The 16,626-nt window shown below is 51.6% G+C and overlaps 1 protein-coding gene and 1 long non-coding RNA gene across 4 annotated transcripts in view; one reads left to right on the top strand and one right to left on the bottom strand.

Moving 5' to 3' along the window:
* NR6A1 (nuclear receptor subfamily 6 group A member 1) overlaps window positions 1-7,543 on the top strand; it is a 224,560-nt gene extending 217,017 nt beyond the window's left edge. For all 3 annotated transcript variants that reach the window (XM_066367183.1, XM_066367184.1, XM_066367185.1), the window contains 3 exons: window positions 4,667-4,788; window positions 6,361-6,513; window positions 7,158-7,543. In XM_066367183.1, the coding sequence (XP_066223280.1) occupies window positions 4,667-4,788; window positions 6,361-6,513; window positions 7,158-7,246 (364 nt within the window). In that variant the 3' untranslated portion in view covers window positions 7,247-7,543. The remainder of the gene's footprint in view (window positions 1-4,666; window positions 4,789-6,360; window positions 6,514-7,157) is intronic.
* Window positions 7,544-9,867: 2,324 nt separating this feature from the next.
* On the bottom strand, window positions 9,868-12,508 carry LOC136394281 (uncharacterized). The gene is made up of 2 exons (XR_010749178.1): window positions 10,478-12,508; window positions 9,868-10,157 (listed from the first exon to the last, which is right to left on the bottom strand). It is a non-coding gene; the product is annotated as an uncharacterized lncRNA (long non-coding RNA).
* Window positions 12,509-16,626: the final 4,118 nt, after the last annotated feature.

The raw sequence follows: 16,626 nt of genomic DNA on the forward strand, positions 1-16,626 counted from the left end.
TCTCTCTCTCTCTCTGTAAAAATCCATCTGTAAAGGCAAAAAGAAAAATTTCAGTGGTGCAATGACATGTTCAGGTTGCATTTTAGGAATGTCCCTGTGGCTGTAAAGCTCAGGATGGATAGGCGTGGACAAGACCCGAGGACGGTGGCCGGGTAGGAGGCTGTTCCTTAGCCCCCAGGTGAAAGAAACCCACCTGGACAAGGCAGCACTGACTGTGGGAACAGAGAGGGCAGTACAGAGTTAGGGGATGGCAAGGAGGTAAAGTCAGGGGGACTTCAAGGAGTGGAAAAGTCGGGGATGCTGCCAGGCAGGTGGACCCAACCTCCGAGCCGAGATAATGGAGCCTGGGAAAGACAGGCTGAGAGATAAGCCACCCTGAGTTTGATTCGGGGTCTGTGGAGCCTGAGATGCGTGTGGAACTGCCCAAGAGGTCAGAGGGAACGGAACAAGGAGGCCCCTGGAATAAGTTCATCCCTGCAAGGCAGCCCGTCGCTGCTGGAAAGCCAGGGTGTGGACTCTCTAATTGGCTGTAGCTCTTCCCTACCTTACCTGCTCCTGCGCTGTCCACTCCCCCAAAATGCCTTCACTTTTTCACGGCTCTTGAGTGCAAGCGAGTTCCTGCTGTCATGAAAAGGCTTTGCCCAGATGATACATGACCACCTCCTCGTCTCTTCTCTAATATTGAATCAAATTTATGGTGCCCACTTTCCTTAATCAGGCTGTTATCTATCAGTCAGCGAGCTGGGCGAATTTGATTTAAAGCAGATTGTAGCACCAGCCAGTGACTGCTCCTGGCCCTAATCAAGACTCCTTCACTCTCAGGAGAAGATACCTTGCACTAGTTGGACTTTAATGGGCACTTGTGCCTCATGAGCACTGGCTGTGTTTTTGCCAGATCTCTGGAAGCTTCCCTCCCAGCTTTCCTGCTCAGACCCTAGCTGTAAGGTTCAAGAAGCAGTCTTTTCTTTTTGCTGTGACAATGGGAGTGATGGTGCTGGTGCTATCAATAATGATAATAAAGAACTATAGACTGTTTATTGTGCCAGACTCCATCTTAAAGTGCTTTTCAGACACCACCCTAAGAGACTGCAAATGTTATCCCTGTTCTTTAGATAGGGGCATGAGGTTCAGGGAGATGAAAACTCAAGACTGCACAGCTAGACGGAGATGGAGCTGAGCTCAGTCCCTCCGCCGTTACCCTGTACTGAGTTCTGTAGCCCTCTGGGAAGCAGGGCCTTCCCGTAGGGTCCTGGAGCTGCCGGCCCCTGCCCCTCATCTCGGAATCCGTGTGCGGGAGCCTGGATGGCTGGTCCGCTGAGGTTGTGGCTGATGGCTGGCTGCTCCTCGAGGTGGCTGCACTTAGGTGAATGGAAAATGGAAAAGCCAACGGGGCCTCTCGACCCCCTTAATGGGACATAACTTATATGCAGTGTCAGCTTCAATGGCTGACTGGATGGTCCGGTGGTTTGGGGGGTCCTGGCGGGAATGTTTTCCTTGTCCCAGCGTGCTTGTATAATGGGAACCCAGAAGAAGAATGGGTGTGTTTGTCCAACTTTCTGGCTTTCAGTGCTGATAATTTGTAGACAGGGCATACAGGGGCGTTAGAACCGTGGAGTGGGCAGATGTGGAGGAGGCACGGCTGCAGGAGAGAGCCGCCCGGGAAACAGAGAGGGATTTGTTTATCAAGGGGTGGGATGCGGGTGTGGAGGGCAGTTTGCAGTCAGGCCGTGGACGCCGAGTGGGGGCTGCTGGGCTGCCTGCCATCCCCCCACCACTGCCATGGGGCCAGGCGGGTGGCCTGTCCTAAGAGACTGGGGAAAGAGATACGTGCTTTGCCCAAGCGCAAGGGCAAAACTGGGCCATATACCCAGGGCTGGCACTTGGGAGCTCATTTGTGTCTCTCAGGAGCTCGTTTGTGTCTTACTCAGCTAGGAGTAAGGTTGGCACTCCTGGTGAGCGTCCGGCTGATAGCCACACACCTGCAGGGTCTGTGCGCCAGAGTGAGCACTTGGGGCAAGAGGTTGCCGATTGAGGGACAGAGCGCTATCTCCATTCGCTACACTGCTCGGCCACCAGACAGACGCCAACACTGTCACTCTGCCTACTCCCTCCTTTTTTACATCCTGCCCTGTGCCATCCTTGCCCCGTCCTTCCAAGCAGATATGAGGAGGAATTTGCACTAAAGAAGTTTTCCTCTAAAGAACAGAAGTAGCCAGCCAAGCACTGCGATGCGGAAGGATCGTTCCTCCCGGCACACTGCCTCCTGCAAGTCTGGCCTGGTGGCAGCCCTGCAGGCACCTCTGGGTTGGGCCCTCCCTGATTTCTGTGGGAACACAGAGCTCCTGAGGTCCCCTGGGGTCGCATGTAGTAGCCTTTTGCAGTTACCAGTTAGGAGCAAGGCAGTCAGGGAGTAGACAGGGTAGGGCTGAGGAAGTGACAGGCTTGGAATTAGAAAACTCGGGTCCCTGTGGCCCACCACCACTGACTGACTGTGTAATCTTGGGGAGCGCACCCCCTCTGCTCCCTCCCCCCACCTGAGGTGCTGTTACTCACCTCACAGGTCAGCAGGAGGGGAAATGTAAGAACGCAAGAGGGGCCGGCAAATAACCTCTGAGCCTTTGTTTCCACACGTGACCAAAGAGGGTTATAACATTCATTTGGGAGATTTGGGGGGAGTATCCAGTGAAATAACATTTGCAGAATATTTAACAAAGGCCCTGGCTGTTTAGCTTGGTTGGTTAAGAGTGTCATCCCGAAACTGACAAGGTTGCAGGTTTGACCCCCAGTCAGGGCACGCACAGAAAGTAACCACTCAGTGTACGACTGCGTGGAACAACAAATGAATGCTTCCCTTCCCCTCCCTTCTCTCTCCCTTTCTCTTTCTCTATCAATTAAAAAAAAACAAACCGGCCTGATAGCTCGTTTGGTTGGAGCACTGTCCCAACGCACAGAGGTTGCTGGTTCGATTCCCTGGTCAGGGCACATACAGGAGCAGCTTGATGTTCCTGTCTCTCTCTCTCTCTCTCTCTGTCTCTCTCAAAAAGAAAAAAAAAATTAAGTGCCCACAAGTAGCAAACAACAAACGGTACAATGATATGTAAGTTTATTTAGAGTGGTTTACTCAATATAAATTTGTCTTATCAGCTAGTCTTGGAAATATTGTGATGTTGTATAAGCCACTGGGCCAGGAGCAGAGAGAAGCAGCCAGCCATCGCACTTCAAACCGCTGGCTGAAGGAAGCCCCAGTTCAGACTGGCTGGGGCAGAGCCTTGGGGCAGAGGCTCAGAGCTCCGATTTCAAGGAGCTACTACTGCTCGGCTCTTGCAAAGCCCCAGCCAGGGCCAGGCTTTTCTCAGGGAAGACAGATGTCCTGCTTGCCTTGGAAGCCAAGCCCTTGCAAAGCCTACAAAGTCAAAGCAGAAAGCAATAGGACATGCCCAGATGCGCTGGACCCCACCCAGTTAGGGCCTTCCTGCCTGGCATGGGACTGTGCGACAAACTATGTTCGGTACCCAGATCTGAACGTAATCACCAAGAAGCAGTGATGGGCTGAGAGTCTTCTCCTTGACTGAGCTGCATCTGAGACCTGAACTCCCTTTGGCCCACAGTCCAGCCCACTCGTAGGCGGGCGAAGGCTGGGCCTGACCCCACTTTCATAAACTCCTGCTTCCCCAGTAAGCCTTTGCCTCTTTGATTTGGTGATATTCCCATCTCTTTTGTAAGACATTCCCCACTATGACCCAGAGTATTAGTCACCTAGCTTGGCTCTTTTGCCTAAAACTTGGTTTCCCTCAAGGAGCTTCCTCCTAAATCAAAGGAGGAAGCATTGGTCTTTTCTGCTAGGGGGCGCCACCGTAGATACTCGTAGATACTGGGGAAACCAGGGCCTTGGGGAATTAGCCCCAGTTCCCAGTTCTAGCTCTGCCACCACCTAGCTGCATGCTTGTGGACCAGTTCCCTCAATCCTTTACACGTCGGTTTCTTATCTGTACGGTGGTGATGATAGTCTCACCTAGCCCGCAGGGCCGAGAACATCAAATGAGATAATTATGCACATGAAGTACCCGGCACAGAGCCTGGCATGGCATGGAAGCTCAGTTAATGTTTGCCTCCCTCCCTAGCTGGAGTCAAGGATGCCAGTACAGATTTTCACTGTGCATAGCCTCGGCCCTGCTGGAAACAGTGAACTTAAACACAATCGGCAGCTTTTTCTGCATTGTGCCAGAGGCTCGCATGGAGTCACCATGGCAGCTGCCACTGACACTGAGACTGCATCTCAACAGTAGCAGTATATTAATCATGATGTACTTCTCCACATTTACATGCCAAACTCCTGCGCTCCTTGTTTCCCCAGGCAGGCAAGCAGCATTATGGTACAGAGGAGGACTCAAAGCTTGGAAGGGTCAAGTGACTTTACCAAGGTCTCATAGCTTTTGTGTGATGGAACTGGACTTAGATTTGATTGACCCTATCTGACCCTGAGAACAGCAGTTTGAATGAGCTGTCTTGCTTGGCTTCTAGACAAACTATGGGTCACCTGTCCTCATAAACAGTTCTGGATTCCATTTCCCCCGAGCTTTAAGGAGCTGTAAGAGACCACTGTCTTCCCTGCCCTGACCTCTGCTGGTATCAGAGCCCCTTGTTAACACCTGTGTCTGATTTCCAGATTTAGTGATGAAGGGATGGAGGTGATTGAGCGGCTCATCTACCTGTACCACAAGTTCCATCAGCTCAAGGTCAGCAATGAGGAGTATGCTTGCATGAAAGCAATTAACTTCTTAAATCAAGGTGAGTGGCTTGGGCGTGGGAAGAAGGGACTTTTATTTTTGGCCAGTGAACATTTCCCCCCATGTTTCATGCCCCCCCCCTCCACCCTTAGGACTGTCACACAGACGGTGACACATCATAGGGGTCCCACTCTTGGAAGCCCTGTGTTTCCCTCATCATCATCGCACCCCTCTGTACTGCAGGGCTTACTTTGGTTTTTTTTCTTCAAGCCTAAATGCCACAGTCTCTATAACTCATAGCAGAAGGAAGAGGATCTGCTTTGTTTAGTCAGTTTCAATGCATTTAAACGCAGACACCAAGGACAGTACATGCGTCATTTAAAATATGTACCAAGTTTCCCAGTGACTGAAGAAGAGCAGAATGACTGATGACACTAATGGAGATAAGGCCGGTGCACAGGCTGGCCGTAGCTCTGACACCCCGTCAGGGCGGAGTGGGGGTGCACTGGGGCTCACACACACACAAAACAGGCCCAGCTTTTAATTAGAAGTGTGCTGGGTGTGATTTATGCCGAGTGTTACCGGCCCAATGGTGCTTTGTCGCTGATGGTGACCAGGGGATGAGGGGAAATTTGTATTTTCTTTTTTCCGAAGTAGCATACGAGCGCTCTGCCCTCAGAGCGGAACCGGGCTGCTTTCTGCCCTTGCCATGAGAAGGGCTCTGTTCCTGTGCTCAGCTGCCTGGCCCAGAGACTCTGGGTCCCCTCCTCTCTGCTTCCTCCTCCCCCACGCTGGCCAGCCGTCCTCCCTCTTCTGCGCCATTCATGCATTTATCTGGGATTCTGGGTGCCTCCCCTAGGCCAGGCCTTGGGTGAACATTAAAGACATTGAAAAAATAAATTAGATTCCGGGTCCCTGGCCTCAAGAAATATACTCTGATGGCACGTGACACATTACTTGAGCCTCAGGTGGGGGGAGAGCAGTAGCAACTACTTGGAGGAGGAGCAATCTTAAATTGGGCCTCAAAGGCTGGGTAAGATTTATAAATAGAATATACATATTCTGTATATTAAAAAGGGGTAGGGGTAGGGGTGTGTGTGTATGAGAGAGAGAGAAGAAATGAGAGGACCCGATACGGAAACAACTGGAGGGATGTCGCAGGTGGAGGAGCACGAACAGAAACACAGGAGACCGTGTGGGCATATGTACGAGCGCGATGTGCAGGTGTCAGCAGGGTTCTGATTGGCTCTGGCAAAGGGCGGATTAGCGGTACTGGGGAGGATAAGTTAGGAAAGGTAGATTGGTTGGTCAGCCCATGTTCGGCATCTGCTGGTGCTGTTTTGTGTCAGCCCTGTGCTGGCAGCTGGGTGCGAAGGGAAGGAAGGTACGAAAGGTACAGCCTGGCTCTCCAGGGGCTCAGTCCAGTGACTGTCCTATATATATACTTTTTCCTTCTTTACCTGACTTCTCTTTCCTTATCCAGAACTTTGTGCCTCCATGTCAGAGAGAGAAGAGATCCCGTTGTGACAAATGTTTAGTAACAAGTGTAATTGAAGTGTGCGCCTATTCTAGGGGCTGGTAGTTCTTCCGCATTAGGAAGCCCCCCGCACCCCCCATGTGGTTTTCTTCACAGACATCCGGGGTCTGAGCAGTGCCTCACAGCTGGAGCAGTTGAACAAGCGGTACTGGTACATTTGCCAGGATTTCACTGAGTATAAGTATACACATCAGCCGAACCGCTTTCCTGACCTCATGATGTGCTTGCCTGAGATCCGGTATATTGCAGGTAACGTGCTGGCTGCTGGGTTTGAACCCTTCCTGGCTTCTCTTAGCTTGTGAAGAGAACGGGCAAGCTGTGTTTTCAGGGTACCCCTTCTGGGCTCCTGGCCAACTGAATGAAGGCAGTGCTACCCCTGCTCTTAGAATCGTTTTGTTATAATGAGATGTGTGAGTTTTCTTTGTAGGGAAGAAAAGCTAACATTTCCTCAGCACCATTGTAATACTCTAAAGAGCAGTTTTCATAGAATGCTAGTTAGAGAACCCATCAGGAAAAAAGAAGAAAGTAGGATATAAGTTTTTCATGGTGTTTTAGCTCTAAGAGGTCATCTGGTTTCAGATTCCTCGTCTGTAAAACAGGGATAAAAAGTAGTATCTGTCACACAAAAGTAGTGTGAGAATTCAGTGAGCATGCGTGTGAACAGCTGGCCCAGGGCAGGTGTCCCCGGATACCGGCAGTGATTATTACACCACTGCCAGACCCATGGGCACCACAGCTGGCCTGGGTGTGAGGATGTTAGCCCGGTCGGTCTGTCTGGGATGCTTGCCCAGTCACTCAGAAAGGCAACCTTCTCCCTTCACTAGCCCGAGCGGGGGGACAGGCTCTTCCACTGGTGGCCACTGCTAACTCTTCTCTTCCCACATTGTTCCCAGGAAAAATGGTGAACGTACCCTTGGAGCAGCTGCCCCTCCTCTTTAAGGTGGTGCTGCATTCCTGCAAGACAGGTGTGGGCAAGGAGTGACCTGTCCCCAGCGCCCCCGGGCCAGCCGCAGAGCCTGGGCGGGCAGGACAGGATCCGGAAGGAAGCCAGCGAGACCAAGATGGAGGCTGCGGAGCAGCGTCCCGGTTGCCTCCATAGCAAGAAGAGTTTTTGTTTGTTTGTCTGTTTTTTAAGCTCATTTTTCTATATATTTATTTCACGACAGAGTTGAATGTATGGCCTTCAACATGATGCACATGCTTTTGTGTGAATGCAGCCGATGCATTTCCTTGCAGTTTACAGAATGTGAAGATGTTTAATGTTACAGTGTTGTCATTGTGTAGGGATAGGTCTTTTGTATTTTGAGGGAGGGTGGGATGGGGCTGAGATGACTATTTCCATAATGTTGACAAAAACGACTACCTCAGTGGAAAGGGAGGGCTGTGACCATCCCTGCTTTTTCCACGTGTTCTCAGCAGACTCGTGCATATGTCTGTCAGAGAGCAAACTGCCTTTTTCTAGCCACAGAATTGCCAGGTAAAAGCACACACCGTAAAAGGGCCAAGCGGTGTTAGGAGGTGTTCTGAGCGGAGTGAGTGAGACAGTGGGAACAGGGCGGGAAATGAGGAATTTGAGCTGTCCTCTCTCCTTGGGAAGCATGGCAGTTGAGAGAGTGGACGCAGTGAACAAGTCTGTGGTAGGTGTCCTCCCTCCAGACCAGTCCTCGGGGCGAGGGGCTTCTGTTTTGACCACCGGTCACCGACTCTGCCACCGTTAGCTGTCCCTCCGGCAAGGAGGGAAGCCTTGGGCTTGCCTGCCAGCTCCCGGGACTGACAGCTACCTAGTTCCCTTGTCTGGACCCACCGAGGCCTACCTTCCTTAGACTCCTGGCCTCTTCCTTATACAGGGGACTTCCTGTCAGCCCTCTGAAAAACAGCCACACAGAAGCATCAGGCTCTGACTGCATGCCACTGCTGATCTATTTTCCTGTCACCTTGCTTTGTTCAAGGGATAGCGGGACCAAGTCCAGACTGCTACAAGAACGAACCCTCCTCCTTGGAGTTCTCTGTCCCTGCCCCCATCCCATCTGATCCCACCCCAGGGCTGAGCCCAGAAACTGCAGGCTCTTTTTCAGATAGTGTGAGGGACCCTTCACCCATCTGCTGACCAGAATTTCTGCCCTTGCATTCTACTCCCAGTCCTTCTCATCTCTCCAGAACGAGACCAGGATCCCTCAGAACGGAAAGCCCAAGGCCCAGCACGGCCCGGCTGCCCCTTAGGTTCCCAGTGGCACGGCTGACCAAGGCTTGGAGGGCTGGAGTCCCAAGCGTCTGGAAGGGAAGGGGGGCTTTAAACTACCTCATGTTCCTAAGGGCCTGGCTGCCTTGTTCTTTCTTCAGCTTATGGCCTGGATCCCTTGTTCTTTCACTACCTGCCCCACCTGATCCTGGTAAGTGTCCCTTCCCCTCGTGGCTGTGGCCAGCAGCCACACTGTAACTGTGTTGGAACTCTTTCGGGTGCTGTCCCTTGTCTGCCTTACTGCAGCAGTGTCCCTGCCCACACCCAGGTACCTCGCACAGCCAGCACAGCACACAGACCACGTAGACGGGTGCACCCTGGCTGGGCTGCAGGGGCCTACAGAACCTCCTTTGCCTCTTTAGTCAAAGGCCATTTACTGTTCCCAGCTCAGCCTAGCAGAAGTACCCAGTGGGCCACCACATCGCGTGCAGACCGGGGAGTCTGTGTCAGACTGTAATTTTTCCTTCCAGTGAAATGTTACGGGTACCAGCAGAGTGACGACTCGGTCCCCCGAGGGATCTAAAACTCACAGCGTCACTCTTGGCACCATTTCCCTAACTGCTCTGAAAAAGCAGAGAGACGTTCCTCAGGAACAGCTCTTGTCAGAATGCTTTTCACATGTCAGTGGGAAGATGGGTGTGTGTGGATCTGTTTATTTCCCAGTTCACAGTATTTTTGTTTCTGAGAATGTTCTATTTAATCAACTAGATCACCTTCTTCGGCTACAGGTCAGACTCTGAGCTGCTACCCCTCCACTTAGGGAAGAGACGCTTATCAGAGGCCCTTCTCCAAGACGACCCTGTGTGCAGCGTCTTTCTTTGCTTAGACCTCCAGCTGTCAAATTATTATTTTTTGAAATGGTTTTTCTCTTAAACATTTTACTGGTTGGTTGGGTATCAAAGGAAATTGCTCTCTGATGAGGCAAGAGCATGTTTCTCCAATAATGCAGCATTAAACAGAGCAAGTTGTTAATTTGTGGAGTGGGGGAAAGGTTCTGCAAGTTGCCATTGTACAAATCCATTTTTACAAATGTTTGCAGCAGATTCCACAGAACAAAGGGCCCATTCATTGCCGAGTGCCCTGCAGAACCTCTGAGCCAAGTGGCCGTGTGTTCTGAGCCAGAGCCTGACCTGTGGACCGCCTTTAATGTCTTCTGCACCCAGTCCTTTGATGACGTGGGTTTTTTTAAAAACAGGGTAAAACAAATGTGTTGCATTGCAAACTCAGGTATTATGAGGAGATGGTAGGAGTATAGCTAGCAGCGTGGAGACATTAGGTCAGCCACTAGATGTATTTGTGAATTTGGTTTGAAGGACACAGAGAAAGGTTGGAGGGGGCGGTTCAGTGTGTTTGTTGTTTTTGCCTTTCTTCCTATAACATTTGATTGTCAGGTAGCCTTTTTGCTAGTGGAAGAAGAAAAAGTTGTGCATGTGGTCTCTTCATTCCCTTTCTTCTGCCCTCTCTCTGACCCCCTGCCACCAACAGCACTCATTGTGAGTGAGAACTCTCCCACCGTAAGCACATGCGTGGGAAGCTGTGTGGTCGAGGAGAAGCCCACCCTCTTGCACCACACTGGCACATGCAGGCTTGCCCTTCCATTCCCTTTGAGCGTTTTCCTGACCCAAGACCAAAAGTTGGAATCTTGGATCTTCACCTACAACAGGGGTCCCCAAACTTTTTACACAGGGGACCAGTTCACTGTCCCTCAGACTGTTGGAGGGCCGGACTATAAAAAAAACTGAACAAAATCCCTATGCACACTGCACATACCTTATTTTAAAGTAAAAAAACAAAACGAGAACAAATACAATATTTAAAATAAAGAACAAGTAAATTTAAATCAACAAACTGACCAGTATTTCAATGGGAACTATGCTTCTCTCACTGACCACCAATGAAAGAGGTGCCCCTTCTGGAAGTACGGCGGGGGCCGGATAAATGGCCTCAGGGGGCCGCAGTTTGGGGACCCCTGACCTACAACATATGCTCTCTGGCTCCTTTGTAGACTTTTGGAGTCTTTCGCAAGGTTTGGTGGTCTTGACCTTAGTCTGCAGAAACCCCCCAGAACTGGTCTCAAAGCACCCCACCTGGCTCAAAAGGAGAGACACCCATTCCCATGCCCAACCCATGGGTGCAGTACGAGCAGCAGGCATGACACTGTCCTGTTCTCCAGAACCAGAGGACGGTTGCAGGGAAGGGAGGGCCTCCATGGCATACGACAGTCACCCTCTCCACACCAGCCTGCCTCTTACTTGCCGCCCTCCACGGGGAAGTGAGCGCCTGCCATGGCCAATCTGTACCAGGTGCTTAACACCTTGGGCTCTGAGCTAGCTGCCTTGCTCTTACCCTTGTTTGTTCTTGATTTCCTTCCTGGGAATGCAACTGATGGAGACAGGCTCAGCATGAGCAACATCTAAGCCATGTCCAAGGTTGGCCAAAGTGAAAGGGCCCTGGCATCCCAGGCAGGCAGCAAGTTGAACAATGGTTCCAAGTCTTTAGCTCTGGATCCCTGGTCTATGTCCTTCTTCCTTGTTGCTTTTAAAATGTTGCAATTGTTTTTAAGAAATCCAGTCTTTCAGACCAGCCCTCTTATTTTTTTTTTAATTTTATTAAAAGTAAAAGACAAGCCAAAAAGAACCCTCAAAAAATGAGAAACTAAACAAAAAACCTACTACTCTCACCTTCCCCCAAGTGATCTGCGTGTACCCCCTACTCCCTCTGCCTTTGCAGTTGATCAGTCCTCCCTTTCTCCTCTTCTTGAAGCTTCAATGTCCAGTGTTTGTGAAATGATGTTTTATCTGTGTCTCAGGACGGGAAACGGGCAATCCTTCCACCAGGTGCTGGAAACTGGTCAGCCTTGAGGCAAGGGTTTCTAGGGCCACAGCTCAGGGATGTGTATTTAATTACAGGGTCCCGAGAAACCCCGCTCTTGGCTGCCACAAGCGACAGCTTCTTTTCTGGGCTTGGGAGCCCCAGGGAGCACGCCACGTCTGAGCGAGCTGGGCTTCCTGTGGCCGTTCCTGGGCTGCCTGGAGACCGGAAGACTTCCGGCTGTCCGGGAACATGAGCCGCAGTGGCCCTGCCTCAGCCTACGCATAAGGTACCTGGCCTTCTGTCCAGCCTGGTCCCTGTCTGGCCTGCCACCTCTGGGCCTGCAGTCCTGAGTGGGCCAGAGCTTGCTCCAAGCCCAAGAAAAAAGTTGTTACTGGTGGAGGTTAGTCTTCCAAATCTTGGAGCCAGCCCTGCCAGCCAATGTATCGTTTTTGCCCTTTGGTGATCATTATTTACTTTATCTGAAATGTTTTATAATAGATGATACTGTTGTTGACTCAAATTTTCATGAAAAAGAAAAAGAAATACTACCTCTTGAGCGACATCCTGGTTGATTCCTCTGAGAAGTCCTGTGGGAAAGGAACACTGTGGCTCCTGCTCTGTTTACATGTTTCTGTGGGGGGAGAAGCCTTGCCTGCCCTGGGGTGCTGGTGTTTTTGTCTGTGTTGCCATCCCAGCCTGCGATAGGGGCTCGTGGGTGCGTTGTAATGTCTGGGCTGTGTCTAGGGAGGCCTTTGCACCTGCCCAGCCAGGCACCAGCCACCCCTGAAGAAGCCTCCGTTCCTTTCTACGGTCCAGGGCGCAGAAACCACCGCCCTGCTGTCAGGGGACCTCGCGGCATATGCATCCAGAAGCCTACCCCTGGGCTACCTGTCTGAGGTCCGCCTCTACCCACAGTCCTGTGTAGGAATCAAGTAAACAGGATGTCTTGAGCCCTTGTCCCCAAAGGGCCGGCCAAGGGCTGCCCACCAGCCTGGCTCCATCAACCCTGCATGACCAAATGATAGCTGGTGGGCTCTGCGAGCTCCCAGGCCCTCTGCTACCTCCCACCCTGCCAGCTGGCAAGGGATGGGCCCTTTTCTGTGAATTGACTACCTGTGGAAATGTGACCAATTAGTGTGAAATGCATGTTTAGAAAATGTTAGGTACTGTATTTGAACCAATAAATGTGAATCCTGCACATGGCATCTGTCTGTGAAGCTTGTCTAACGTCCCGGGGAGGGACGATGGGTGTCCTGCTTGTAGCTGACACCCACCCGGTTCCTGTTACTGAGGGACTGGCAGAGGGGTGTCACTGAGAACAGCTTGAGGTCATGACAGAGGTGCCTGCTCTGTGCCTGGCACTGTGTTGGGGCTTTCCACAAACCTGAACCTCCTTGAACTTAAAGCAGTATCGTCTCTGTTGTATAAGTGAAGAAGCCAAGGTTAAAGGAGGTGAAGGGACTCCTCTAAGGCCACTGAGCCAGAAAGTGGCACAGCTAAAAGAACCGGGTCTCAGGGGAGAGGCAAGCACGGCCCAGGGCAGTGCAGCGGGCTCAGGGGCTTGACCGAGAATGAACACGGGGCGGTGATGGCCGGCTCTGCTCCGGCAGGAGGGGCTTCACAGGTGAGTGTCGAGGGTGGGCCTTTAAGCAAGGCCCCAGACAGGAGGATAGACCGGGTAGAGGGGTCAACAGCGTGTTTGAAGGCCCAGCTGTGCATCAGAAAAACAGGAATCTTCAGGTATAACAAGGGGTTTCCTGGCCGGAATGGTGGCAGGTGGGAGGGATTAGCAAGAGTTGAGACCGGAGAAGCCCTTGGGAATCTTGAACGCCACATTCACGAGTTGGGGAAGAAAATCCATCTAGTAAGTCTCAGGAAAGAGCTGCCTTGGTGACAGCAGTGTGCGGTGGGTGGCCTGCCTAGTCAGTCACTGTGGAGCCAATCAGTACTGTCCTTAGAGAAGATAGATGAGGTTTTCTAGAGCTGAGAAAATGGAGGCTCTGAGAGGTCAAAGGATATGTCCAAATTCATACAGGAAGCGTCAGAATCTGGATTTGATCCCAGATCTGCCCAACTTTGAGCCCAGCCGTCCTGTAATCCTGCTGTTCTGTAATCCTGCTGTTCGTATGATCAGAGAAGGGCCAGAACTTGGGCTGAGTTCTGTGAAGGCAGATGGGAAAGGTGAAGGCTCCTCAGTTTGGGAAGATAAAGGATGCGGAGAGTCTGATCAAATCTGTTAAATCCTCGTGTGTGAAATGAGAAGCCCAGCTGTCTTCCCGTACCTCAGCCTCCTCCACACAAGGGTCCAGAGAGCCCTTGAGGTTTGAAAGACGCGGGTTTAGAACAAAGGAGACGCTGCAGAACTAATTAATGGACTGTTCCGTGCCGCACAAGTGTGAACAGATAAGACAGAGATGCAGGCAGAAGGAACCCTTTTGCAGACCACCTCAGAGATGCAGGCAGAAGGAACCCTTTTGCAGACCACCTAGGGTGTGCAAGGCTCTGTCCTGTAATGCCCATAACCATTTTGCAAGGTACAGGTCTCAGCCCCATTTTACTCTAAGCAGATCGAGGCTCGAGGAAGTGAAGCTGTTTGCCCAGGATGACACCAATAAATGGCAGAATTGGCTTTTGATTCCAGGTCTAACTGATACCAAAGTTACCACAGGCTTCCTCCCTGCTCGGCCTCCGCAATTGAACAGTGCTGAATATGGATGTCTGGAGTTTGTGACAAAGCTCAGTTATAGCCTTCGGTTGAACTTTTTGCTATTAACAATACAAAAAAAATTTTTTTAATGATAACAAATTAATTTCTGTAAGAAGTGAAAGAACAGACCCAACCAAATTGATCTGAGAAGCAGTGCTGTCCCAGACGTATGTAGAATGCTGTAGACACCAAATCCATGTGGTTTCTCAGAAAGCAGACAATCCACAAGGCGGCCCTTTGGGAAAAGAAGTAGGAATTCCATTGCTCAAAAATCTTGGAGGCCCTGGCCGGTTGGCTCAGTGGTAGAGCGTCGGCCTGGTGTGCAGAAGTCCCAGGTTCGATTCCCTGCCAGGGCACACAGGAGAAGTGCCCATCTGCTTCTCCACCCATCCCCCTCTCCTTCCTCTCTGTCTCTCTCTTCCCCTCCTGCAGTCGAGGCTCCATTGGAGCAAAGATGGCCCGGGCGCTGGGGATGGCTCCTTGGCCTCTGCCCTAGGCGCTAGAGTGGCTCTGGTCGCAACAGAGTGACACCCTGGAGGGGCAGAGCATCACCTCCTGGTGGGCAGAGTGTCGCCCCCTGGTGGGCGTGCCGGGTGGATCCCGGTCGGGCATATGCGGGAGTCTGTCTGACTGTCCCCGTTTCCAGCTTCAGAAAAAAAAAAAAAAAAAATCTTGGAAATACTGCACCTACTCTGTCTTTCTCTTATTGAGTCCTGGCCTTCTTTGGCATATTAAAGACTCTGAGCAGTCCTGCCTGAAGACAACTAATTGGGCATGGAACACTTCTCCTGTTAAAATTCTGCCGGGACACTGTTCCATGGAATAAAATCAAGGACACTGATCTAAATGTATAAATTGCTGTTTAACTGGTGCTGAGCCTTTGGTTTCCTTGAGTGCCAGGCAATAATCTGGAAGTAAAGAATAATAATTAACATTCAGAGCAAGGCATAGCGCAGTGCGAAGTGTTTTCTGTGCATTTGATTACTAATTCCTCAAAGCCACTGTAGGAGGTGGGTGCTATCGCAATCCCATTTTAACAGGTAAGGAAACCAAGGCCCAGAAAGGGTAAATAATCTGCTTAAGCTTACATAGCTTCTCTGTGACCTCAGGAATGAATATAGACCAGTACTGATCGCCCAATATTAGGCAGAATCTGTGCTGAGAGCTTTATTCCTGTGCGAACCCCCTGAGGTGAGATGATCTCTGTGTAACTGAAGAGGAAAGAGCAGAAGTGTTGATGGGATGGTGTTGGGATCAAGTTGGGTGTGGCTCCCTAAAGCCCTTTCATCCAGGGGTCATTCCCCTCAGGCAGCTGGGCCACAGCAGGCATGTCGACCAGGGGTCTCACCGTCTCAGCCCGGACTCCAGCTCTTCCCCCTTACCAGTTGTCTGTGGCCTTGACCCAGATAGATGCCTGTACGATCCTCACTTTCCCTGTCAGAAAAATGGAGATGGCAGTGCCTGTGTCTTCGGAGTTTACAGATTCGTGGAGGCTGGTTCAAAATTGGGGCTCAGTGAAGTCAATCCGTTGACTGCAACCTCTCACACCACGATAGCAAAAACCCAGCAGAGCGTGGCTTGGCCTGGCCTTGGCCTGGCTGCCCACCAGAGTTTTAGTTCCACCTAAAATCAGCTTCCCTGAGATCCTGTGGCAAAAGTGGCCAACAGTCAGACCCAGGGCTCTTGGAGTCTTGTTCCCTTGGCAACAAGTCTCACCATGGAGACCACAGCCCCATCCGTGCCCTCACTGCAAGCTCCCTCTCCACAGACCTTCCCTGTTCAACACCCAGTCCTGGGAGTGTGTAGAAAGCAAGGAAAGCTCCAAGGAAGCCCTTCCTCAGGGTCAGGAGTTGGACTAACAGCCTGCGAGAGAGGCAAAGGGAACTCCCGTTTTTTAGGTCCACGTTATGCCAGGCAACGTTCTGAAGAGCCTGCGTCTGGGATCTCATTTAGGTTGAAAGCCAGACGCTCCACCTCTTTTATATAAGTGGAAAGCGAGGCTCAAGGAGACAAGATGGACCAGCCAAAGTCTCCCAGCTGGTGAGTGCTGGAGCTGAGACTCGAGTCCAGGGTGTCTGACTCAGGAACCCCTGCTCTCTCTGTAACTCTCCACCTACATTGTCCAGACACAGCCTCCAGCCTCCAGCGGGAGGTCTGGACAGGTGGGGGAATCCCTTCCACCCCGAGTCTCGGCTGGTGGCACAGGCAGCGGCTAGCGGCCCTGTGAGGGTTGGGCTGGGCCTGGCAGCAGCGGCCCCAGCAGAGGAACTGCACTATTTTAAGCCAGGGCCAGCAGGCCCCAGTGGGCACAGGGAGGGTGGCCTCGGGCCCTCGGCCAGCTTCCCGGAAGTCGCCATGGCCTCCCTCCTCTCCCCTGAGCAGCTTTCGGAGGCAGTCACTTCCCTACAAACAGGAAGGAGGCCCTCAGGCCTGGAGACCTCCAGCCCCAGCTTCCTCTACCTACCCTACACCCCCAGTCTTCTCTACTGCACGAGGGAGCCCACCAGCTCCACGCCCTCATCTGTGTCCACATCTGGGCTGATCCTTAGCAGGTGGCTGGGTCCGGACTTCTGCTGCTTGTGCTGCCCCAGGTCACCCATCC

This window comes from Saccopteryx leptura, chromosome 2 (assembly GCF_036850995.1).
Source record: "Saccopteryx leptura isolate mSacLep1 chromosome 2, mSacLep1_pri_phased_curated, whole genome shotgun sequence".
Lineage (NCBI taxonomy): Eukaryota > Metazoa > Chordata > Mammalia > Chiroptera > Emballonuridae > Saccopteryx > Saccopteryx leptura.